At 34.9% G+C, this 25,940-nt stretch overlaps 2 protein-coding genes across 4 annotated transcripts in view; one reads left to right on the top strand and one right to left on the bottom strand.

Moving 5' to 3' along the window:
* Nucleotides 1-25,940, top strand: part of LOC138697977 (tyramine receptor 1-like) — a 689,651-nt gene that overhangs the window by 171,425 nt on the left and 492,286 nt on the right. The window lies entirely within an intron of this gene.
* Nucleotides 862-21,925, bottom strand: LOC138697974 (glucose dehydrogenase [FAD, quinone]-like). The gene is made up of 2 exons (XM_069823602.1): nt 21,796-21,925; nt 862-3,516 (listed from the first exon to the last, which is right to left on the bottom strand). Exon 2 carries the CDS (start codon nt 3,501-3,503, stop codon nt 1,587-1,589), a length of 1,917 nt encoding a protein of 638 aa, XP_069679703.1. The 5' UTR covers nt 3,504-3,516; nt 21,796-21,925; the 3' UTR covers nt 862-1,586.

Genomic DNA, 25,940 nt, shown 5'->3' on the forward strand with positions numbered 1-25,940 from the left:
TTTTAGGTTAAAACTGAAATAAGTCGGGTGTCTCCTTTACTTGGCAAAGTATAACTTATTTTATGGCTAGTTCCTCAACAATTACTGTAAAAACTGTATTTGAATAGGTCATTGTTAGAAGATATTTGGTTATTTCTTTCCGTATTGTGACAATCGAAGAAAACTGATCTAATAAGTAATTTAAAATTATGTTTCTGTTGTGTTTACGTATCACTCACCATGATAATTCTATGTTAGAAAGTATAAATTGACTTATTTCATCCTCCAAGAAATCCAGAAGAAATTTAAGAAATCCATCAAAATGTGCGTTTCATCAAGAATTGACTTAATACCTTTTAACAATGACATATTCATTTGTATTTTTCTACTTATGTTTAATTAAAGTACCTATCTAATGAAAATTATCATATAAGTTATGAAGCGCTTACTCCTTGTGTTATTAGGTTTTGATGGTATCAAATTATGGACAGCATAGTGACTAGCTTAAACCTTTTTTGACTACTTTTGTATGAAAATGAATGTGTAAGTTATACACAATTATTATACGAAGGTAAAGTTCTAAACTTAGAATGCGTGAAATTTAACGATTAAATCAAATATACATAATGTATTACGCTCTTCTCTTGATAAATTTTGACTTTCGCTATACTAGCCAAAACTCCATTTCATTAAATGATGGAAACGTGTATACAATTAGCATAATGATTAGACTTTGTTAAATTTGGTATGAACTAGTATATCTTCGTGATGTTTTACTGACATCAAATAAAGATGCATTTAGATTTTATTGCAAATTATATTTCACGTTCATCATTATTATATGTCAGGGATCACTTACATCTAATAAAAATTGTGCCAGAATGAAGAGGGAATGAATTTCTGTATTGAGTTTCCTCATAACATAAACATCTCACAATTTCGTTTACTCATATTTTTGGAAATATAACATCCTACGTAACAACATGCAAGAATTCATTGCAAATTATGTAATACATAATTGTAATAGAAGAGACGGGAGTCACTTATGTTTAAAAAGGCAAAAAAATTGTACTAGCATGAAGGGAACGGAAGGAATGAATTTGTACAATGAGCTCACTCATAACACAAACATTGTTAATTTGTAATTGTATTCAGGTTATCTTTTATGATACTTAAACAATGGTTGTTTTTATTCTTTGGAAGGTTATTTGCCTGCATAAATTGTAGACCAGTATACTAGTAAATGATTCGTAAGGAAATGTTGTGTAGAAGGTATAACGTATTTTAATACTATTTCGTGTTGTATTTTATTGTTATTTAGGATGCCTGTAAGGCTAACGTGTGTATCTATTTGGATTGTTTTGTTCATTATTTTTGTATCTATAACTTGGTTAAAGAAAAGGTCGTGAGTTCCATAATTCATGTAAATTATCTGTTGATGAATATAGAATGCAATGGAGTGAAACTCTGAATCTACACGCTGGATCAGAAGTACACACCGTACAATCACTTAAAAATGTTGCCAAAACTGTCATTTTTCTTGATTGATTTCATTATAACCGGAATGTATCCTGTATACAATTAGTGATCTTGAGAAATCTTAAATATTAACACACACTTAATTTTTCGAGCCACTCCTTTTTAATCATGTCTGCCGCTTTCTCTCCGATCATAATTGTAGGTGCATTTGTGTTTCCACTTACAACCCGTGGCATTATGGAAGCATCTGCAACTCTGATTCCTTTGACACCATGCACCTTTAATTCCGGATCCACTACTGCATCAGGATCCGAACGCGGACCCATTTTACAAGTTCCAGCAGGATGATAAAGCGTTGTCGCTATCTGTCTTAGCGCACATTCCCAGTAACTATCGGAATCGAAATCGAAATCGAGACTTTCGCAAGCTTTGATGAAAAGTTTCCATCTTGTCGCGTTTACAGATTTCATCACTTTGGTATTCATTAAATCTGCGGTGAATCTGATTCCATCTATCATTCGTTTCATGTCGAGTTCTTCGGAATCAGAGAGGTATCCCGCTTCTATTTTTGGGTGATCGAAAGGATCTGCCGAATTTAGAAGAATTCTACCTCTACTCTTCGGACGTAAAAGTGTCGGCGCTATTATTACCAAATCATTTTCTTGAATAGCTTCTGCAAAAGATGCAATTGTGTCGTCTGTGTAACCAATTCCGTCTGTAAAAATTTTCAAAGCTACATGATCGTTAGCCAAAATCACAAAGAAATGATACTGCATATCTGGTCTCTCATCGTCGGAGTATTTAGTGTTGGTGAATCCCGTAACTGTGGTCCCGTAATGAGTGGATAGTAAACCTGTACGGCGAGTAAGGTACTCATATGCAGCATCATTCAAGTACGAGCTTGAAAGCTGATTATCCGGAGATTTATCCTTCGTGAATGCAGAACCAGGGAACATTATATGATCTTGAAGGTTTTCGCCAACTTTAAGGTCCTCAATTATAGGCTCAATACTCATTTCTTCAAGATGTTTACGAGGGCCTATCCCTGACAACATCAATATCTGTGGCGAGTTAAGAGCACTAGCTGAAACAACTACTTCTTTCTTAATTTTCACCTTCCGAATACCGCCATCTTTCGTCTTGAACTCGACACTAGTCGCGACTTTGGTACTTGGATCTATGTGTATTTTAGTTACGTGAGAATACTTGGAGACATGCAAATTTTTCCGATGTTTAGCCGCCCCCAAGAAGGCTTTCGCAGAATTGCAACGAGTTCCGTTTCGTAAAGTCGCTTGTACATTTGTGAAACCCCGTCTATGTTCGCCGTTAATGTCATCTAAAACCGGGTAACCTAACTCACTTGCTGCTTCTAAAAACTGTTCAGCGATATCACTGCTTTCGAATTGATCTACAGTTAACGGTCCACCTTGTGCATGGTAGTCCTTGTTACTTTCATGAAGTAATTTAGGTGCCCTCGCATCTTGTGATTTCTTAAAATAATGTAAAACATCTTTATAACTCCAGCCCTTGTTACCTTCCTCTTCCCAGATATTGTAGTCCCGTTCCATGCCTCTGATATACAGAAGCCCATTTAAAACGCTTGTTCCACCCAGTACCTTCCCCGTTGGCCAGTTGCATTGCCCGTTCTTCAATCCTTCACACATTCCCTTTGTAGGCTCTGTTTTGTGTCGCCAGTCTATGTCGCCACCTTGAAGGGAGAAGAATAACCTGGGTATGTCCGATGTGAGGGGTGGGTCGCCCCCCGCCTCCAACACTAAAACGTTCCAGTCCTCTACCTCGCTAAGGCGAGCGGCCACTGCCGAACCTGCCGATCCCGACCCCACAACAATAAAATCGTATTCGTCTAATAGAATGGATGTGGCGTCATCTGGATAATCGTCTGGATTTCCTAGATCTCGTTGAGACTTGATGAGCGAGGAGAGGAGGCTTGCGAAGAGGATTGCTCCGGCACCGGAGGCCGCTTCAGTTCCGTGGCAGCTGGCTGGCGACGCCCACACCGAATCTGTGATACACGCTCCGTCCATGTTGAACAATTTTCTGCAATGCCGATAAAATTTAATCAATTATCAGTGAATAATTGGCAATGTTAAATATATCTTTCACTGAAGCATGACAGAAAAGAAAATAGGAAACAGTCGGACAGATGGCATTCTACAGGGACATCATTTTATTTTTACTAACATTTTTAATATTAAACTGGCTATACCTTTGAATTAACGGATCGAGAACCGGAAACACTGTTTGCTACCCCCTTCTACGACTGGAGTTCGATCATACTGGCGTAAAATACAAACAAATCACTTTACTAGGTACAGGAGGGAAGAAAAGTAGTCCATCCATTTACGTCAACTAGGAAATATCCAATTTTGAGTTTGAAAATTTTCATGAGGTTTTTGTTTAATCAAAATACAGTACAGTATTAACAATAATTGCTTTTACTCACGAATTAAGCTATCCCTGCGAATGTATTCATTATGCAGTATATATTATACTGTCTACAGCACATTAGCTACAATATAGAGAATGAAGTTAAATTGAGAAATAATCATAATATGGATATTTATTTAAACACATTTTTGAAACTGGTGGCCGTTCATTTCGATACAGGCTTCAGTTCTTTTGTGCATATTATCGCACGATAGACTATTGTATCTAATTCCAATTATTACCTGTTTCGTTCTCCGTACTAGTAACTCATGTTGAAATAATTCTGTACCTACTCTATAAAAGAGTACCTTACGTACTGTACATGCAATATTCACTTCTCCCCGACCCGCACAGATAAAATTATTTAGACATGCTATCTACTGTCTTCCAAGTGGTTATGTCGCAGGATCATAGAAAGGGAGAAAATTACGTGACAGTTAATTACTCAACAAGGCCCTTTTATTTAAGTTATTTTAAACACTTGTATAATATTAAGTAGACGTCCAATTCCTAACAGAAATTGTTTTCAGAAATGATCTAAGACAGCCCAGCCACTAGTCCTTGCAGAGGGGCGAGCAGAAGCAAGTGGGGGAAATCGGGATGCGACGTAGGCAAACGGACGACAGTACCTGTGCGAAAATATGATTCAATATTGAAAGCTCTTCCGTCACTGGAAAACGCGAACATATTTCTGAAACATACTATACTCACTAACTCAGTACTGCATACGCGGCCTCGGTTCTGTGTGGAGAACAATTGAAAGTTTACTAGTGGAGAGGGTGGAAGTGAAGCACATTAAAAAACTCAGGTACAATAAAAATTGAAGTAAAAATAAAATGATGTCCCTGTAGAAACTATGCTTGTTTTTTTTATCTGAAGTGTGTTATTAGGTGCAAAGACTCATTATGTATTTTACCTGAAGAGTTGCTGAGTGAATACTTAATATGAACAAAATCCGTCCAACAGTCTAGGAAAAAAGAATATCTATATGAAACAGTCAGGCAGATGACATTCTAGAAACAAATCTTGTTCTTTATCTGAAGTAGGATATTAGGAGCAAGGACTCATTGTATTTTATTTAGAAGAATTGTTGAGTGAAGAAAATAAGTAAAATAGTCTAGTAGGAACGAGTGTATGAAACAGTCAGGCAGATGATATTCTAGAAATTATACTTGTGTTTTGTCTGAAGTAGGTTATTAGGAGCAAGGGCTCGTTATGTATTTTACCTCGACGAGTTTCTGAGCGAATATTCAATATGAACAAAATTCGTCGAATAGTGGAGGGTGAAAAGGTGTATAAAACAGAAAGGCAGACTCCATAAAAATTGTTTCAAGATACGAGCGATTAAATCTATTTTATCAGCACTTTCTCGTTCTTATTATAATTAGAAATAAAATGTACCCGCATGATCTTGCAGATCAGGAGGACATATATACAGGGTGAACCGTAAGTAATGACATTAATTTCAGGTGGTTACTCTTTGAGATATTTCAAACAAAAAGGTTTAATACAATTTTGCTCGTTTTTGCTTCCTTTGCGAGTTAAAAATTGTTTTATTTTAAACATTTCGTAGCGTGTTCTGGGAAAGCCATTGGTTTAATTCCAAATATGCTCGGTCAATTTAAAAGAGTAGTGTATTGTGATAATAAATAATTGAAAGGATTTTAACTTTGACCTTTAAATGTGTAGCAATTTGATTCGAACAAATGTAACATTACAATACAAATTCGTTCAATCATTTATTATCATAATTATATAATATTGATCTCTTAAATTGGCTGAACATATTGGGAATTAATTCAGTAGCTTTCCCAAAATACGCTATGAAACTTTTCATATAAAATAATTTGTATCTGTAAAAGGAAGCAAAAAACGAGAAAAAATTGTATTAAAAGTTTTTATTCGAAATGTCTTAAAGAATAACAGCTTTAAATTAATGACATTACTTACAGTTCATCCTATATATGCATAGTGTTCTACACAAGGGCAGGTCTTTCACTGCAAACCCAGCATTATCAAATCTTTCGTACTTTCTACCTTCCTTATAGTCTCCGAATATGATCTATACAATTATCTTAATATCGTCTATCATCTGATACTTTTACCGTGGAAAAACGCATCATGCCATGTTTGTCTCATTGTGGATGTCACAGATCTCACAGCACAATTTTTATCATTCCAACGCCTTCAGTCATTGAATGCCTATTCAATAGTGCAAAATACTGCAATGTTTTAAAAAAATGTCTGGGAAGAGTTCCATAGACGATTTAATGATATTGACTTACTCCAGCCCAAGTTGGATTTGTTTTGTGCTCCTTACTCGTTAAACTCAGAAAATATACCAACACAGTTACAATTGAATACCTGAATTGACAAACATCTCAAGTCTAAAATTTACCGAATTCGACTTTTTACCTAACAAGTTGTGTTTTACATAGGCTATCAGTCTGTAAAACGGAATATTCTAAGTCCGACTATAAGCCTGTGTTTTTGGATCATACAAATATTTATTTCAATACTCATAATGCAAGCCTATATAGTTTCTTTGCGGTCCTGAAAAATTTACTACAATGGACTTGGAATGTTAGCCAATTCAGGTCCTCCATTAGAAATTATTTTGCTGCAGGAAACAACATTTCACCGGACATAAGAAGGCTGGGGTCGGCAGAAATCAGAACAAGCACTTCTGAATTACGCGAGAAGTGAGGAATTTAAATTTGTTTCTAGAAGTGTGATGATGCTCATATAATTAGTACATGATTATGGTAACAGTTACATAAAAATAATTAGACTAATTATTATAGATCTCATTATGTAAAACTGCTTAAGTTAAAGAGAAGCTATGTTTATTATTTGTTATATCCTACATTTTATAATTAATTGCATTTATTAGAGAGGCACATGTTGCAAAACATGTCTTTATCTCTTGTATGAGCATAACACATTGTCCATTTGACTATATTTATTTATTTACTGTGCCACCTTTGCTTATCTTAAAAGTTAATAATTCACATTAACGTTTTCGATACATTTGTATCATCTTCAGATGTAGAGTATTAAATGAACATTTATGTTGAAAACCTTGCCTTATGGTATGGAACTTTTTGTGATGGTTTTCGGATCATGTTAGTGTGAATTGCTCTAACTTAACTTAGGTTGGTCTATGATACACTTGTTATATTAAGTTAAGATCACTTGCAGTGCATGTAGTACAATTAAAAGATTTAAAATTATTTAAAAGTTATATAAAACTATAAATGTGATCAGAAAAATGTGAAACATTACAGTATAAAACAATTTTAAAAACACTGTAAACACTTGTTAGCCAGTTTTTGACTTCGTTAGATGGGACTGGTTCAGTTGTTCTTGATATTTAACAACGATCTAAAACACAGTATCAATTTTATCACTAACATGTCTATATTATTAAATGTATATTGTTAAAGCATTTCATTAGGTGTGGTCGATAAATGTGAAAATCGTAGATATATGTTACTGGTACAAGATGGATGTTGTCGAGTCCATGAGTTTAATACAGCCTTGCGTGTCTGTAACAATATGCATAAATGTTAATAAATCGAATTGGAATTTGGATAGTGTTGTTTTAATTTTGGTTGAAACTGCTTGGGGTAATAACTATTGCGAAAGAATGACTTACGATTTTACGTGTGTTGAACTGTTCCTACTTGATGCCTGGCTGATACTAAACTGGTGGGCTCGCTCACAATATTTTAGGTTACGTCATCTAGTACCGGAAGTGGAGGGGGAATTGGTGGAACCTGTGTATGTGTTTGTTTGGGCGGGAATAGTTTGAATAAGTTGAAAAGTGGATTGTTTGTGTTAGCTATTTGTTCGTTTAGAAGGGGTTTTCCTTAGTTGAATTCCTTTATGATGTGGAATTGTTCAGCTGTTTCGATTGTGGGATCATTTGTGATTTTTAGTATTTCCAAAGTTTCGTTTATATTTGCTAATTCATGATTTTCGTCTATGAGGTGTTGTGCGAATTTGGATCTGTTCCTATTATAAATGAAATCGGAGGTATGTTCACGGAATCTTATTTTAAAATTGCGCCGGGTCTGTCCTATGTTAGTTTTAGTGCAATTTTTACATCTTAATTGATATATGCCACTGTTTAGGAGGGGTTCATTATTGTTGGTTTTATTGGGAATTATGTTATTTAATTTATTGTTGGTACGGGGGGCTATATTGATGTTTTGCTTTTTGAAGAAGTTACTAAGTTTATTTGAGATCTTACCATAATATGTTAAACTGTGCCATTGTTTTTTGTTTTGTGTTTTCTAAGGTTGAAGTGTTGTGAAATCTTTTTTATGTAATTTTGTTTTCCTCTTTCGTATTAAGTTATTGATTAGTTGTTTTTCATATCCGTTTTCAGTGGCTAACTGTTTTATATAATTGAGATCTTTATTGTAATTGTCTTTATTTAGCGGGGTTGTAAGTAATGTGTCAATAAGGAAACGGAATTTACTAATTTTGTGTGCGGTAGGATGTATGGAGTGTTTGTTTATAGAATGAGTAGTTGTTGTTTGCTTCCTGTATATGTCAAATGTTATTGTTGGGGGTTCTATTGTTATATTTATATCTAGGAAATTAAGACTATTCTTGTTACTTTGTGTTAATGTAAATTTTATGTTCTGGTGCCATTTATTAAACTCATCTAGTATTTGATTGTTTGTGTTTGGAGTATTTTCATATATTATTATTGTGTCGTCGACGTATCTTGCGTAAATGCTGAAGTTGAACCTATTGTTTAAATTATTTATGTGTTTGTTTTCTAGGTCTTGTAGGAATATATTAGCTAGGTATCCAGACAAGGGGTCGCCCATGGCTAATCCTGTTGATTGGGTATATATTTTATTGTCAAATTAGTATCAGCCAGGCATCAAGTAGGAGCAGTTCAACACACGTAAAATCGTAAGTCATTCTTTCGCAATAGTTATTACCCCAAGCAGTTTCAACCAAAATTAAACAACACTAGCCAAATTCCAATTCAATTTATTAACATTTATGCATATTGTTACAGACACGCAAGGCTGTATTAAACTCATGGACTCGACAACATCCATCTTGTACCAGTAACATATAGCTACGATTTTCACATTTATCGACCACACCTAATGAAATGCTTTAACAATATATATTTAATAATATAGACATGTTAGTGATAAAATTGATACTGTGTTTTAGATTGTTGTTAAATATCAAGAACAACTGAACCAGTCCCATCTAACGAAGTCAAAAACTGGCTAACAAGTGTTTACAGTGTTTTTAAAATTGTTTTATACTGTAATGTTTCACATTTTTCTGATCACATTTATAGTTTTATATAACTTTTAAATAATTTTAAATCTTTTAATTGTACTACATGCACTGCAAGTGATCTTAACTTAATATAACAAGTGTATCATAGACCAACCTAAGTTAAGTTAGAGCAATTCACACTAACATGATCCGAAAACCATCACAAAAAGTTCCATACCATAAGGCAAGGTTTTCAACATAAATGTTCATTTAATACTCTACATCTGATGATGATACAAATGTATCGAAAACGTTAATGTGAATTATTAACTTTTAAGATGAGCAAAGGTGACACAGTAAATAAATAAATATAGTCAAATATTAACAGCTTATCGGCATATTACAACATGACATTGTCTATTACTGAAGAGCAGTTTAATTGATCTTGCAGTGGTAGGCCAATAGAGTTCATTTTGCTCACCCCTTCTTTTTCACCGCTACTAGCTGCAGAATAGATGCATTGGAACCCGTGCGCGCTTTGTAGCACGCAGAGTCTTTCACGTGCTCTGACCTTGACATCCCTGCGGTTACACCGTGGACCTGGGAATAGTCCTAGTGTAGTGCAGGCATGTTCAGCGCAGGCATTTCTAGCCTTTAAACGGGGTGCAACAGTGACGTAGAGTCTCAGAATCGCATGCAGGCACACGCTTCTACGTCACTGTTGCATTAAGGCTAGAAATCCCTGCGCTGAACGTGCCTCTCCTAGTGTATTATTGTGCTACATACTGTTCTCCAACCAGGAGATCAATCGTGAAAGGAAAGTGCTTACTATTGCGTCATCTATTGGAGCGAAGTAGATAGATAATATTAGAGTTATAACGTCAGTTTAAAAATCATGCGCTCTCCTGCATATGTTATTTTCTGTATGGAGGGATTAAAAGACCAGGAGATTAACAGTGATCTAATTTTGTATGTAGGGTAGTATAAAATGTGTATATCAGTGTTATGGTTTGTGCTTTGAGAGATAGCCAATAGAGATACGAGTACCCACGTGTGTGACCTTATGACATCTTATGACAACAACGACTTACGCAATGTAATACAACACAATTCTAAAAATCCGAAATAGAATGTTTTATAATGACACTATAATCAGATACGGAGTAATAACGGTACAACGGCAGTAAAGGGTTAATCGTGTCCACCGCTGTTTAGTAACGGTCAGCGCGTCTGATAGTGAAACGAGCGGGCCCGGGTTCGAATCCTGTTTGGGAAAAGTTACCTTCAACAATTGAAGCAGAAATGCTGGGTAACTTTCGGGATTGGACCTCGGATTCATTTCGCCATCATTAATTCACATATCAACATCCGTATCATGGTCCGGGTTCAGTTCAGCGTGCTGTACTTCTACAAGAGCGCGGCCGTTCAGCTACCCAATCATTCACAGAATAGGAGTGGTAAGCACAATAAGCCTCAGGCTGCAGTGTAAGCCTTTGGGTCCCTCCTCCATACAACAGGAAAAAAAGGGTTAATCGTTGTATTCATAAAAACTTTTACCACAGACATTTTGTCTGCCACATATCATACGCGTTAGACATACGATAAGAATGTTATCATTGGCCTTGTCTTACATAATGCAAAGTCACCAGCTTAACTCAGGTGTAGGGAGTTGAGTATGAATTCGAATACCACTTGGCCTGGTTTAGATTTTTCCTATGTTTTTTCTTGTAGGGTCAAGTAGACCTATTATGATACAAAAAAATCAGTCTTTCGCTGTAATTTTTCTTTTGAACGATATAGAAATATGAAAAAAAATTAAGTCACGTGCTATTTCAGATATGTAAGAAGGATTTGGAGTTCAATTTATTTTGTATTTGCAATAATGGATGAAATTAAAACAAAAACAGTTTCTCGTGTAATAGCCTTCTGTGTGGCCTATTGTGATACACCTATAGGGCTATTCTGATACAGTGCTATAAATCTGGCATATTATACAGAACATTGAAGTAAGGCTATTGTGATACACACAGATGCTTAGTGTATCATCTGTAGAAGTTTGATTGAAAGCACACTAAAATTTACTGAGATTTAGCAAGTTTTGTAATGGCTTCTTTTTCCCATGAAATTTACACAATTGACTGAAATTTCAAATTTATTTGTGTCTCAATAATTCTTTTTGTGTGATAGAAAATATTACGATATACGAGTAGTTTGTATTGCTAAAATTATCTTAAAATACATTTTTGTACGATCATGGTTTTTGTTGCTTTTACAGCTATTGTTGTTAGGCCTTGAAAGTTAAAATTCCCACACAGAAACTTGTTGCTAGGGAAACCATTTTTCATAATATAAACCTATACTGAAATATACCAATTAAAGTGCACTCGTTACTTAGTTACCATTACAGTATAGTTTTGCGAAGGCTTTGCAAAAATATTGCTCTAAAAGTGCAATGAAAAATAGGCCCTATATTGTATTTGCAATTTTAAAAATATGATCGTGGAAGAAATGTTGCACAAAATACGTTTGTGAAGTGCATTACACGATCTTAAAAATTGAAAAACTTGCTCTGCTCGTTTCTGAAACTTTTCCTCGATTTTGTAAAAAAACACTTCCCAACCTTGTATCATAATATAGTCTACCTACTATTACAGTGCACTTATTGTTATTTAGTTACCATTATAGTACAGTTACGAAGGCTTTGGAATAATATTGCTCTAAATTTTCAATACAAAATACATTTTATTTGCAATTTTAAAGATATGACAGTACAAAAAATATTGTACAATACTCGTTTGTGAAGTGAATTACAAAATTTCGGAAATTTTCAAACTTTTCCTCGATTTTGTAGAACGCACTTCCCAACCTTGTATCGTAATATACTATTTTGCGTGTTTTTTGTTGTATTTACAGCTATTGTTGTTAGGCCTTGAATAATATTACTCTAAATTTTCAATGCAAAATATATATTGTATTTGTAATTCAAAAAATATGGTAGTTCAAAAAATGTTGCACAGTATACGTTTGTGAAGTATATTACAAACTTTTCCTCGATTTTGTATTAAAAAAACACATTTCCAACCTTGTATCGTAATATAATATTTACAGAATGATGAATGTCTTTCTCAAAGTTGTGTTAAATTTTATCAGAGTGAGATGAATGATTGTTAAGCTGAAATGTTAGGTAAATATGTAAAAATAAGTTTATATGTGTAATTTTTAAACTTACACAGCACTGTAGGTGCCTATATGTCAGTTCAAACATCCCTGAAGAGCTGAGATATTATGAAATATCCATCAAGATGTAATAAATTATTTTAAATTAGAAAATTCATCAATTTGGTTAATTTCTTTCATAATATCATAATTGCCATTTTAGCGTATAATAATAGCCCTAAGATGTTTATAATAATAGCCGTTTTCATTCATACACTAATTACTGCTAGACTGATCAACATTTTGGGCTTTTCTTTAGAGAAAAAAGAAAATGACATTATTCTCTGTAAAAGGAAAATTTAAAAATTATTCTATTTTTATTCATTCAGGAACAATAACTAAAGTAACCGAGCATCACGTCAAAATTTTTAAACATACTATAAATATGTCTTTTTTAATGAATTTATGAAGCTAATATGATTTTATTCTAAACGTTGTTCAATATTTCTCCTTAAATAGCATAAAATGTACTTCCTTAATCACAGATTTAAACATTTTTAAACTTAGAATTTGGTACACTTTAAAGTCTGTATCAGATTAGTCTGTCTTTTTTTTTTTTTACTGCATCATATTAGCCCCATATGACCTTAAGTCGAATGTTGTGTAATCCATAATGAATACTTGGTGTTTTCTCTCGAAAACGTTACCAAGATGTCACCAATTCCATTTACGCTAGGCAATCTTGCAGTCCGCGTATCGTCGTCAAATAGCAGATTAAAATGGGAAGTCCAATCATGACGTCCGTCTCCGACCAACGCCACTTTTACTACACTACTTCTCTCCAATATAAAAGTTAATATATTTTGTTGATCCATGATGTGTTATCTTTCTTACTTATCGTTAATTAATTTTACCCAAAATACAGTATCTCTTTTTGCAATTGAAGAGATGGCTTCCAAAGTGCCCTAAGTCCTTTTTCTAAGATTTAACTTGCTTTAATCACGTTTTAATTTATCCTTTTCAAGCCTGTATATAACGTGTGCAAGTTTATTTAACAGACTCTCTTAAGTCTTAATTTTTTTTTTCAAACGAATCTAAGGACGTCAAATTTCTTTATCAGTTAATTTTTCTCATAACTTGTCATTTGGACTTCGGCCAGTTCGGAATCCACCTCTTCAGTTCGATCAGACACGAACGTATACGTTCGCCGGCTTAAATTCACGTTTGAAAAGCCTCCATTTCGTTTATCATTTATGTAGGCCTACTCTTCCCTCAATGAAATGACGGGCCGAATCTTGATGGTGGTAAGTCTATGTTCTAGGTACCGTATAGCGAGATTCACACGATAACATTCTTTGTTGTCGGTCTGGGTGGCGCAATCGGTAGAGTGCTGTATTCCTGTGCCCGAAGTTGCAGGTTCGATCCCGCCCCAGGACGATGACATTTAAGTGTGCTCATATTATGTTACTGGCGACGCTGATAGTGTTGTGAGCGTTGTTAAATAAAATATAATTTAAATTTAAATTAATATTCATTGTTAATATTTTGGAACGACATAATTCTTTTCGGTATTTTGGTACATCTGCCCGAGGTGAGATCAAAAGACTGGACAAACGCTTATCTCTCCATCTCTTCTCGGTGGCTCATATGGTCAGAATTTAAATGTACTAGTTATTGTTATTTGAAATCATTTCCTAAGTGCTTATTGTTAAAACAATAAAAAATGTATTGTTATTGTTAAAATAGAAAATCACCCCAAGAATCTGGAATTCCCTACCTGCTAGCATCAGGGACTGTCGAAATAAAATTGAATTCAAACGCAAACTTACTAGGCACTTTGCCTAATTGAGACGCGCTCAGATATAACTTCTTGTACACAGTTCTCTTATTCTAGCACAGAATATGTAAATGTACGGTAATTTCATCCTTGCATAATCATTCTACGTGTATTGTATTTAAGAAAAAATTCCTTGCCTACTTAATTCGTACAATAAATTGTCTAGCCTCTATTAATGAGGTAATCTTTTAGTAATTTGATTTTTATATTTTAATTGTAAATGTAATATTAATTGTAATTCTGAAGTTGCGCTCGGACGTGGGTTCGAGTCCCGCTTGGGCTGATTACATGGTTGGGTTTTTTCCGAGCTTTTCCACCTATCTAGCTTTTCCAATAATCTATGACGAATTCTCTGCCTCGTCTTGCAAATACCATCTCGCTATCACAAATCCCACCGAACCTAAATCGGTGGTGTTTGGTCAGAAATTTTAACTCCAAAAACCCTGTTTTGAGATACAAGCATTTTTATTTTCATTTTTCCTATACAAATTATAATTTTAGTTTTTATAGAAATGTGAGGGAAAATAACATTAGATGGCGATATCACTGTTATACCGAACGAAAGAGAACTGTCTTTTTATATAAAAGATCTGCGCTTTCAGCTAAAGAATAGCCATTTTTGGAGTTATCATGTTCTGATCAAACACCACAGCGTCGTTAAATAACCAACTAAAAATTGTAATTATAGTTATAATTTTATTCCTAATATTGTAGTTGTAGTCCCCTGGTAGAGGGGAAGAGAAGGCCTGTTGGCCTTACCTCTACCAGGTTCAATAATAAATAAATAAATATTACTACTACCACTGTCACTGTCACGACAGCGATCACGACCACAACTACGTAACTACTCGGACGGACAGTAGTCGTTCCTAGATCAGTTACCTCAGTGCGTGACCAGCCGGCGATCGGGGAGTGATACGGTGTGTAGATCAGATGGAATGATGTTGCTGCCTAAAGTGAGGAAAAGGGAGAGCCCTGATAAAAACCCCAGCTCTGACCTTGTCCGCCTCGAATCGGAATGTACCTTTCAGACCCTACAGATTAATATGTTTGATTCAATTATTTTTTTCCATTCGCGACCTTCCTAGGCTGACCACACGTCCCTGATTTCCGGGGACAGTCTCCCGTTTTGAGTTGTTGTCCCCTAGGAGCAAATGTCCCCGTTTTTGTCCCCGGAAATAAATTTTGTCCCCAGAAGTTTTGATTTTGTTTCAGTAACATTTTACACGTTAGATATTTAAGTATCTTGATGAAACTGCTGCGATTCATACACATTTCTGAACGGTTCTCAGTACAGGACAGAAGAACCAGAGAGCACAGTATGAGATATTCTGCACTCTTTGAGAAGAACACATCATCTTTGTCTTCATTAGCGTTGCACGGAAATGTTAGAACTAACGCGTTGTCAAGTTTTAAGTAGTTAAAAAAATGAGAAATTTTGTAACAAACCAACAGGTGAAAAGTGGTATGATGTTTTTCAACATTTGAAAAAAGAAATCCATTCCATTTGAAAACCATTAATCATGTGACTTCCAGTCAGTAATTCATCATTTGAAAGACTTTTCTCCACAGTGAACTCAATCTGGATTGATGAAAATTCAAGAATGAAAATTGACACGGTTAAATCTTTGTTACAGGTGAAAACAAACTTTCTTTTCTCATGTGAAGAACTTAGTGTGAAGCTGTATGGGAATAAACAGATCCTTAAAAAGATACATTCTTCAGACCAGTGCTTGTAAAATGTTTGTTAGAGTTCAGTGTGTACAGTATTATGTGAAAGACTTCCATGCATGCGTCAGTACTAAAATTGAATACTTAATGACTATACTTATGTATAGGAGTTAAGTGTGTTTATACATTTAATTAAAACAGTTAAGATACTCTACAAATTTAGTGTGCGAAGTACTATCATTGTATTATGCATCATTTCATTGGAGAGTGACTGGATAAGCTTTTATGGTTTTTCTTGAAATTGCTGATATCCCCTGCTGGACCATAAAAAATCTGGTTAACCTAGACCTTCCTTGTTAGTGGTTAACATTGGCTTTAGAAAAAAACTGTCAACTTTGAACGGTTACTTCATATGTATTTAATTAACAAACCAGTCGTTTTGTAGACAGCACTTGATTCTGCATAAAAAAGTGGTCACGAATCCTTATTCCATATAGGTAATGCGTATTTCCTGTTGTATGAAGAATTAGGTTGTGTTACATGTAGGTTAGTAGTCGTATATCAGTCATGTCAATTGATGCCCATAGGAGCAAGCGCGCGCTTTAGAGCTCAGGAGAGCGTGAGCACTTTACAGCGGAAAGGAAAGAGACGAAAGCGGTAGTATATACCGCTTGCTCGAGCTATATTCAGGGGTGGCCAGCACTGATTTAATGGATAAAGGGAAGAAAACTTATTAAAACTGTATCCATGTTAATTTTTAGATTTGTCTGAGAAGTATAAGTGCATTATAAGAATGTAAGTTTTAATTGTAATCCTTATTTTTCACAACTTTGATTTTTTTTATTCAAAAGAAATATTTTCTCAACTTTTTTTTTAAAGAAAAGTGAAATTTTCAAATATAGGCCTATTTATTTAGTAGCCTTACAGAATGTTTTCGTAAAACTAATATACCGTAAATACGTATTACCGAAGATAGTGTATTGAAAATTTTGAAAATATTCGTATGCAAATTGTTTGTAAGAAAATGAATTAACAAAGCAACTGCTGTTACATCAGAAGCAAAAGATACGTGCGTATGTGTTGTAAAAATGTCAGCTCTATACCTTCAGCACATTTCTAGAAAATGATTTAATATTCTGATGATAGGAAGTTGCACACCAATATCACCTTAAAAGCATAATGCGATAAGAATTTTGTTATGGAATATTAGTTACACTTAAAACATACACAGCACCTAGGTAACTTTGCTTTGTACCGTAATATTGTTTTGATTGGTTTATTGATTACTTTTATAAAGCTAAAGGTACCATCAATATCAATTCCAACTTATCATGTCATAGTCAATCTCTTTTTTTGGGATATCACTTTCTTTATGAATGATGTGCTTCATCCATTTAGTACAGTATAGTTGTACTACTAAGGAATTTATGTGAACATTCATTCTTAACTTTTTATTATGTTATCAGATTTAAAACACAACTGCAATATTAAGAATTGCTATTAGTACTTTTGTTTTACAGACAATATAGATAATATCAAACAGAAAGAAGCCATATAAAAATGACATAAAATTTCACGTTCCGTCTGAAGTTTGTGCACCACTGTTTTCTTAATCCAACAGGCTGCTTATTCATATACACAACGCTTCCTCTTTCCATACTTAGCGCTTGATGCCCGCGCACGACGTCAAGGTCAGAAAAATACGCTTGCTTTGACATCACTGTCGTATATTAAACTCCACCGTATACCTGATCTTGTGTGTAGGTGGAGAAACTTGTAAAATCAGACTGTGTGTACGGTGTTCAAGGGGGAAGAAGACCATCGAAACAGTTGTAACGAAACATTAGAGGACATAAATATAATCTTTTGATAGGTCCAAAGTAACACAGCGTTGTTTCCGAACTTCAGATTCTACCTAATTTATGAGCTACACCAAGCGGTGAACTTTGTCCTTTTTTCATTGCGGTTTCTTTAGTTTTAATGCAGGACGTGACGTACCTCCACATCCGTCACACAACGGCGATGTCTTGCACGGTGACCGGTTAATGAACCGGTTCATTAACTGGCAGAGTGCTGACTCGGCCATTGGGTAACTCTTGTTAACAAATCCGAAATACAGTGAAGCACCGCTTATTCGGAATTCGGACAGCCTTATTTTTGACACCTTACACTTGGAGGTTAATATTCCACACATTGAAGCTAGAATTAAACGAAAAGAATGGAAAATGTGGTATTTTTTTTACTCGATTATTTAACGACGCTGTATCAACTATGAGGTTATTTAGCATCGATCGAATTTGTGATAGCGAAATGATATTTTGGCGAGATGCGGTCGAAGATTCGCCATAGATTTTTGCCGTATGGTCGAGGAAACCTCGGAAAAAACCCAACCAGGTAATCAGCCCAAGAGGAAAACGAACCCGCGCACGAGCACAACTACGGATCGACAGGCAAGCGTCTTTTAGTCTATTGGGCTACGCCGGTGGCCAAAATGTGGTAATAAATTCAGATTATCAAACATAAGATTCGCTTAGATACATTAATTGAATTTGTGGACTGTAATTCAAACTATCACAAATGTTATCTTGCCTTGAATGACGTGTCAGGATTATAAAGAACAGCAGCCCAGATAGACGCAGACAACACGTATCTTTTTCTTTGTCATAGTGTGACAGTTCCACTGCTACTACTTCCTTACCTTTAATTGACTTGGATTGAAGAACTTCAAATTCATTAATGTATTTTTGTTCCATAGGTTTGTCATAGGTTTTTTTTATGAAATCATAAGTTAGTATTTAAGGAAATATACGATATCATTTTTCTTTTTCCAATTCTCGAAAAAATCCTGTTCCAGTAAATTGTCTATAATTTGGATTTTCACTAATTCAGACTGGATTTTCCTCTAATTATTCCGTATTAGTGTTTTTCTACTGTATATTTTAATATCGACTATATATTCCTTAAATTATCGGGTAATAAACAGTTTATCACACATACCGGGTGACACCACTGCCACCGGGTGCTTGCCCACTTGCAGTGTAAATAATACGTTGTGAAACTACGTGGTGCAAAGGTGTATAGTGTGGTGAAATGTAATATTCTCTGGTTATTCTTTGTTCTTGTTATTATTATTATTATTATTATTATTATTATTATTATTATTATTATTATTATTACAATAAAAAAATTGTATAGATCACCTTCAATTGAGCCTTTGGGAGCAGAAGTGGTGTAAGTAAAAAAATGTGTAATGAGGGTTAAAGTAAACATTCTGTAGAATACAGCGCAAAGTAGCAATTAATATTCAATTTATTTAAACTATTAGTAGTCGGTGGATAGCACGAAGGACATATTAATTGCTACTTTGCGCTGTATTTTACAGAATTTTTACTTTAAACCTTATCACCCAATTTTGACTTACCACTTCTGCTCTGAACGGCTCAATTAATGTTTCAATGCACACATCATCGGGATTTTTCATAAATATTCCCAAGAATGTTTTATTTGACATACTTTGGCTATGAAATGTAAGCGAAAGAAAATATATGTAATCATAACACTAGTTTCATAAGTTATTATTAGCGTCCTGAGTTTGGTTACCTAGAGTCACCAAGCAATCCACAACAGTGTAGTTGCGTATGAGGTATAGCTCAGTGGCATTGAACCCTAGACACACAGTTCAGATCTGCTGTTCAGTAAGGCAGTCAACATGCCGAAACACAACAAGAAAGTAGTCGGTGTAAATAATTTTATTTTTATTGTGATTTGTTGTATTAGGCCTACTATATTTATAGACGTGTACATTCATAGGCTATGTCCAGGTACAACATTCTCGTGTAAAACAAGTATTCACAATTTACTTCTATATTCTGGCATTAGAGACGGTAATACATGGGGACAAAAAAACAAAAACCTACCAGAATATTCATAAATTAACGAAAGTAGAAACATCATAGCCGAAATATATTTTATGTATTTAAATATTAATTCATTTTCAATTGTGAATATTCAAATTTCAATTCTTTCATATTCTTTACTTCTAAACTCATTTTCACTTTGATAAAATATATCAATTATTTATTTTAAAAAGTTCAATGTAAATATTCAAAACTCTGTAAATAGAGAAAAATAACGAGAATTGGTTTTTAATTTTTGAATGAAAAACATATTATCAAACAGAAAGTATCTAGACCAGGGATGCGGAACAAGTACTCGCTGAGTATCTTCCCCCCTTTTTCTCATTCAACCCAGTGCAATGTCATTGCCGACACGTGGTCTTGACTCCCTTCTGCTGTGATCATTGGCGTTGACCCATTACTCTCTACGAACCTTGCGTTTATTTATCGAGTAAATAAAGATGACGACTTTGAAACGAATGTTTAATTTCTACGATGAATGGCAAGAAAATTATTTTTTGTCCCTTCAAAATGGAAAAGCGGAATGTTCACTTAGGATCAAACGTAAGAAACTTCCGTCATACTCAATGTTAAATGCACGCCACTGCAATGTTGACGTTGAGTCAATGTTCCGCCCCGCTACTTCATAAACAAATGGTGCTAAACCTTGTAAGGGTTTGAAATGAACTCTTTACCCATGATGCTTAGTTCCCCATCGCTGAACTAGATTGTACATGTGTTTTACTTATTGTCAGAATAACCATCTTTTGTCCATAGTGTCATTTTAAATAAATATTTAGTTTGTTATTAAATCCACCTGACAGTGGGGTATATTTTATACATCAGTACTATTCTCATTGTTGCTTGAGAGTTAGCACAATAGATCGTAATAGGTCATAGTGCTGGGCCTTAGTGCCCCTCTCGTAAATTCAATTCAATTTCATTCTCATTGTTCAGTGCCTATGCAGGCAAACACACAAATGAGCAGATACAATCACATGAAACGCCCTGACTCGCAGAACGAAGCCGGTATGATCCATGTACACCTAATTCGTACTCAAATTAACCAAACGCAGGATTCTAGTTACTACGAAGTAGATTTGTATCATTTTGACGATTCCTCTATTTAAAATTCACACTGAAATACCTAATAAATTACTTAATTTTCACACATACGCACGCACACACACACACGTTTCAATATATCAAGTTCAAATAGTGGACCCACCATCTAACATATTCAGAAATGTACAAACGCAAATCAAAAAGAGATAGCAATAGGATATCCTACTAGCGGAATCTATTCGGTATACTTTATCACACACTTCACTACACTATTACGTTCAGTCACTTGTAGTGTCATTACGTTTATGAGAATAAATAATATAGCCGATTAAAAATAATTCATGCAATTAATGTTGAGCCACCGGAGTTGCGTTGGGGCGCGGGTTCCATTCCAGTTTGGACTGATTACCTGGCTGGATTTTCCCGAGGTTTTCCCCAACTATAAGGCAAATGTCAGGTAATCTATGGCGAGTCCTCGGTCTCATCTCGCCCAAATATCATCTCGCTATCATCGACGCTAAATAACTTCGTAGTTGACATAGAGTCGTTAAATAACAAAGTAAAAAAATAATGTTGATTGGAAAGGACACTTAAATAGATGATCAATACATTAGTCAGCTATGTTCCACTGCAATACCAATGACAATATGAATTAAAGTAGACCGTCAGTAAATTATTTATTAAAATTGAACACTCTTTCTTAACCTTAATATTGTTTAGAACAGATGTTTGATAACGGCTGGTAATCTTACTTCTAATGAAGTTTAAGAGGAGTAGCCATCGTCGAACATAAATAAAAATCAGACTTACTTAAATTGTGCAATAAAATATCACAAGTTTTTACACACAATATTCAAAATCACATGAAATTAAAAACGTCCGTTATCCTTAACATTAAAACACGAACATACCATTCATAATTAATATTTATTAAGTATTTCCAGAAACTCTGCTCGAAGAATTCGACAACTAAGTGTTAAGAGTTACCGCGATGTTAGCACTCACCTGCAGCTATCGTGCGACTGGAATCACGAACTACTAAGTTGTTTTGTACCTTGTTCCGCGACTTATATAAAGAGTTAGACTCGTTTCTCGTCTCGTGACCGCAACGTAATACATGTTTGACTTGAGATGAAGATAACTATTTGCAATACGGCAAAGCAGACAACTTCTCGATAAGTGGGATATGTTTTCTTCTGTTTCAAAGTTCAAGATTGTCTTCTTCACATGTAAAATAGCAGGTCCATTTTTTAATATTGTAAACTCTGATTATTATATAGTAAGTGTACATTCATTACATTGATTTATGGCTGCATCAGGAAACAAATATATAAATTTCGTTATATGAAACAAAATGTTAAATATGGCATTCGCCAGAGAGTTTCACAAATAAGACAACTTTCATGACGGACGATTCGCGACATGTATGAAAAATATTATTTACAAACCACTAACGAACAGAAGTCACTGGCCTTCAATCTCGAGATACAGTTCATCACTTCAACATGAGAGAGAGAGAGAGAGAGAGAGAGAGAGAGAGAGAGAGAGAGAGTGTATGTGTGTGTCCACACCTGTGGAGTAACGGTCAGCGCGTCTGACCACGAAACCAGGTTCGAATCTCGTTAGGGGCAAGTTACCTGGTTGAGGTTTTTTCCGAGATTTTCCCTCAACCCAATATGAGCAAATGCTGGGGAACTATCGGTCTCATTTCACCGACATAATCACCTTCATTTTCATTCAGACGCGAAATAACCTGAGATGTTGATGTGAGGTCGTAATATAACCCACTAAAGAGAGAGAGAGAGAGAGAGATAGGGATTAGGAGGATGGGAGGGGAATGGAGGAGGGGAGGGGTAGCGGGGATGGATAGAGGGTGGGGGAACCACGGATGGATGGAGGGTGGAGGGGACTAAACTTCGTCCTATAATATCTGACAGGAGAAGTAAACATTGCCGGCAGCGGCGGAGAGAAGTATAATTGCTATTCAACCAATGGCAGAGGTTTCAGTCCATGCTTATCTTGACGTTGGGTGTGAGTAGAACCCTAGATCATATATAAAACAGATTGACCAAGCTTATATTAAATTTAGACGCAACTGGAAAATAACGGACGCTATGCGTCGCTAGTGTCGAGAAATGAGCTTGCAATAACAAACACTAGATGGCAGAGTACCTGAACAGTACATAAGAGTAATACGACTGTGGGATGACTTTTTTTACGTCATGCCACCTCCAAATTTATTTCTCATTGTAATGTGAGGTTATGTTACAATAAGACTTTGATGTGTCGCTAAATTGTAGTATACAGAAGCTTGTTTTACCCAAATTCATCAACACACATAGATGACATTTTGGTACATGGCTGATATAATGTTGTTTGCGTTCAATATATAATCTGTCATCATTTGATGTACGAAATCTAATTGTTTTTAATTTTCAGTATACAATACCTCCCTAGCAACAATTATCACAAAATACTAAAAAGAGCAGATTTGTCTGCGTTTGTTGAATGCACATCATGATGCTCACGAAAAGGCACTAATTTATTTTGTGTGAACAAGATTACAATTTTTAAATATGAAGGAGAAGCAGGTATCCCTCTTCTGAAATTTATCCGAAAGGGGAAGAATTACAACTCCCTATCCCCAAACATGTTTCCTCTTTTCTAGGCCTATATGTTTTCATTTTACAGGTGTATTATATGATGCGATATGGAAGCAGATAAATAATAACTGTACGTTTCTCGTCCACATTAAATTCAACGTGTTCATAACGTAGACCTGATATATTGCTTCATGTAGGCTACACAGCCGGCAGTGTTCTTTTTACGAATAAGCGGTCGTACTAATCATTTTCTTTTCATCTGAACTATTGCTAGAATATGCGTTTGTGTTTTTATTTGCTCTGTATGTTGTTAAATAACTACTGAACATCGTCTTTGGTTAACAAATTGTTCTAGTATTCGTTTTATATCAGTCTTACGGTACGGTATTGAATTATGTCCATAACGTGGGCGAGATATTATCAGGCTGGAAAATTCGCTCTGAATGCATTTTTTTACACAATTTTCTAATTTTCAGCAGATTTACGATACCCTGTGCGGTTTCTCTGCCAATGCAGAGGTAATTGCAATATACGGTAATTCTGTTATTTTCCTGACACTTTTATATCCGTTCTCAAACGTACTGATTTAGATTCTTTACCCTACTGTAGGTATTTTGCTCTCTACAAATCATCGTTAGTCAAATGAAATAGCCTATAATAGTTGTTTGCAACGAATTAGTAGACAACCTCAATCCCTCCTGACCGCCTCCCTTACGAATTTCTTTCTCACTTTAATCAAATTTACTTTATACTGGTCCTTAAATTACTGAAACTAGTGCTGAGGTAGTTACGGTGATTTCTGAAGTGAAAATCGTTCAATTTATAAGGGTGAAATCAAAAATAACTTTTGTAGCCTTTCCTTGTCCTTAATTGGAAATTTGAGTAACTTCATATGACGACAATATTTCTTCCTTCTTCTACAGTTAACATAATCGCAGATGGGCATTTCTAAATGAAGTTTGTTACACAGAAACCTTTGAGACAATATTGACACTTGAAGTTCTTTATATAGTTCATCTATAAGAGTTAAATTAGCGCTGAGGTAGTTTCCTTCATACTCAGCTTATTCACCTTACATACATGAGTCTGTAACAGGTTAGGTTTGGTCAGTGCTGTCATGGTAATTTTTTTCTTGGCGATACACCCCACCCCTTGTTTTCTCCCTTGAAATATATTTTACTCTCCTCTCTATTTCTCCAATTGTCATTTAATTATTTTTTTTAATATTAAAGAAGAAGTAAAGAAATTATTTTGCTTTACAATTTAATTGTACAAGTTTGATTTAAAGAATACACCATGTAGCACCACCATAGATGCACACTTGTCTCGATGAATCTTGGAGTGTATATTTGCAGCACTTCTTGTTTTTCAACCATTATTTTATATAATTCTGGATTCCAGTGCTGAAGAGGTGGATAATTTTTGTTTATGAACATCAAACAAAATAGGCGGTAGGTACAGTAGGAACAGGAAGAGATCATCTAAGATCTGTATAGATCTCCACGTACAAAACTTAGGCACCCATATGCCGTATGGCTCCTTACAGACAAAATTTTAATTTCCCCATACGATTAATTAAAAAAAATTGTAGGTTCCATACGATATATGGCCTCGTGTGGCCTCCATGACAGCACTGGGGTCAGTTAGTTTAGGCACTTTTACACCTTGCATATACAAACAAATGCATCTCCACAAAAAAATTCCTTATAAATTGAACGGTTTTCACTTCAGAAATCACAGGAACCGCTTCACCCAGGTAAGTAGTTAGCAGTTAATCATTTCAAAGCTCTTGTTATATTATGAAATAGCATCACACAATGCTGCCAAAATAAATGTTCCCAGTGTTAAAATTACAGAGTGTAAATTTCGCTTAGGACAGTTTTTGCTCTGGAAAATTAAAGGAAACAAACAGTATATCAAACCAGCAGCTGAGACACAAAGCACCTGAAATTCGAAAGTGGTTAAAAATGTTTATATTTCGTTCTTTCTTATTTACCAGCAACAGAAGTACCGGTATCAGATTTTTTGCAGAGCTAATATCAGAGGCCCCTCCTATTAGAGAATGTTTTGAATATAATTATATTCTGGAAAACTACATTGGCACATCAACCTCCCCTCCCCCCGCCTGAATTCTGGGCTGAAGCACGAACATTTCGAAATGTACAAACTACAGATGCGGCAGAATATTACCACAATGGTCTTCAGCAAGAATTTTGTAAGACATATCCAAATATCTTCATGGTCATTATATGTATTAAAATAAAACATATACTACATGTGAAGTACCTACTAAATATGAGAGAAATAGAAATGGGAAGGACAATAAAAAAAGTGGAATGGACAAACACTAAGAAACTATTCATCTTGAATCAGTATGAATAATAGGACACTTTTTTTTTGGTGTTAGTGGTATAGAATATGAAATTAAGTTGCATCAATAAGTTTTTCGAGTTTAGCATTACTTTAAGTATTTATTGTCCCCCTGTTGGAAAGATGGAATTACTTTGTTTGAAACTTGATGAAATTGTATTGTACCTTAACTCAATT

This window comes from Periplaneta americana, chromosome 4 (genome assembly GCF_040183065.1).
Source record: "Periplaneta americana isolate PAMFEO1 chromosome 4, P.americana_PAMFEO1_priV1, whole genome shotgun sequence".
Classification (NCBI taxonomy): domain Eukaryota; kingdom Metazoa; phylum Arthropoda; class Insecta; order Blattodea; family Blattidae; genus Periplaneta; species Periplaneta americana.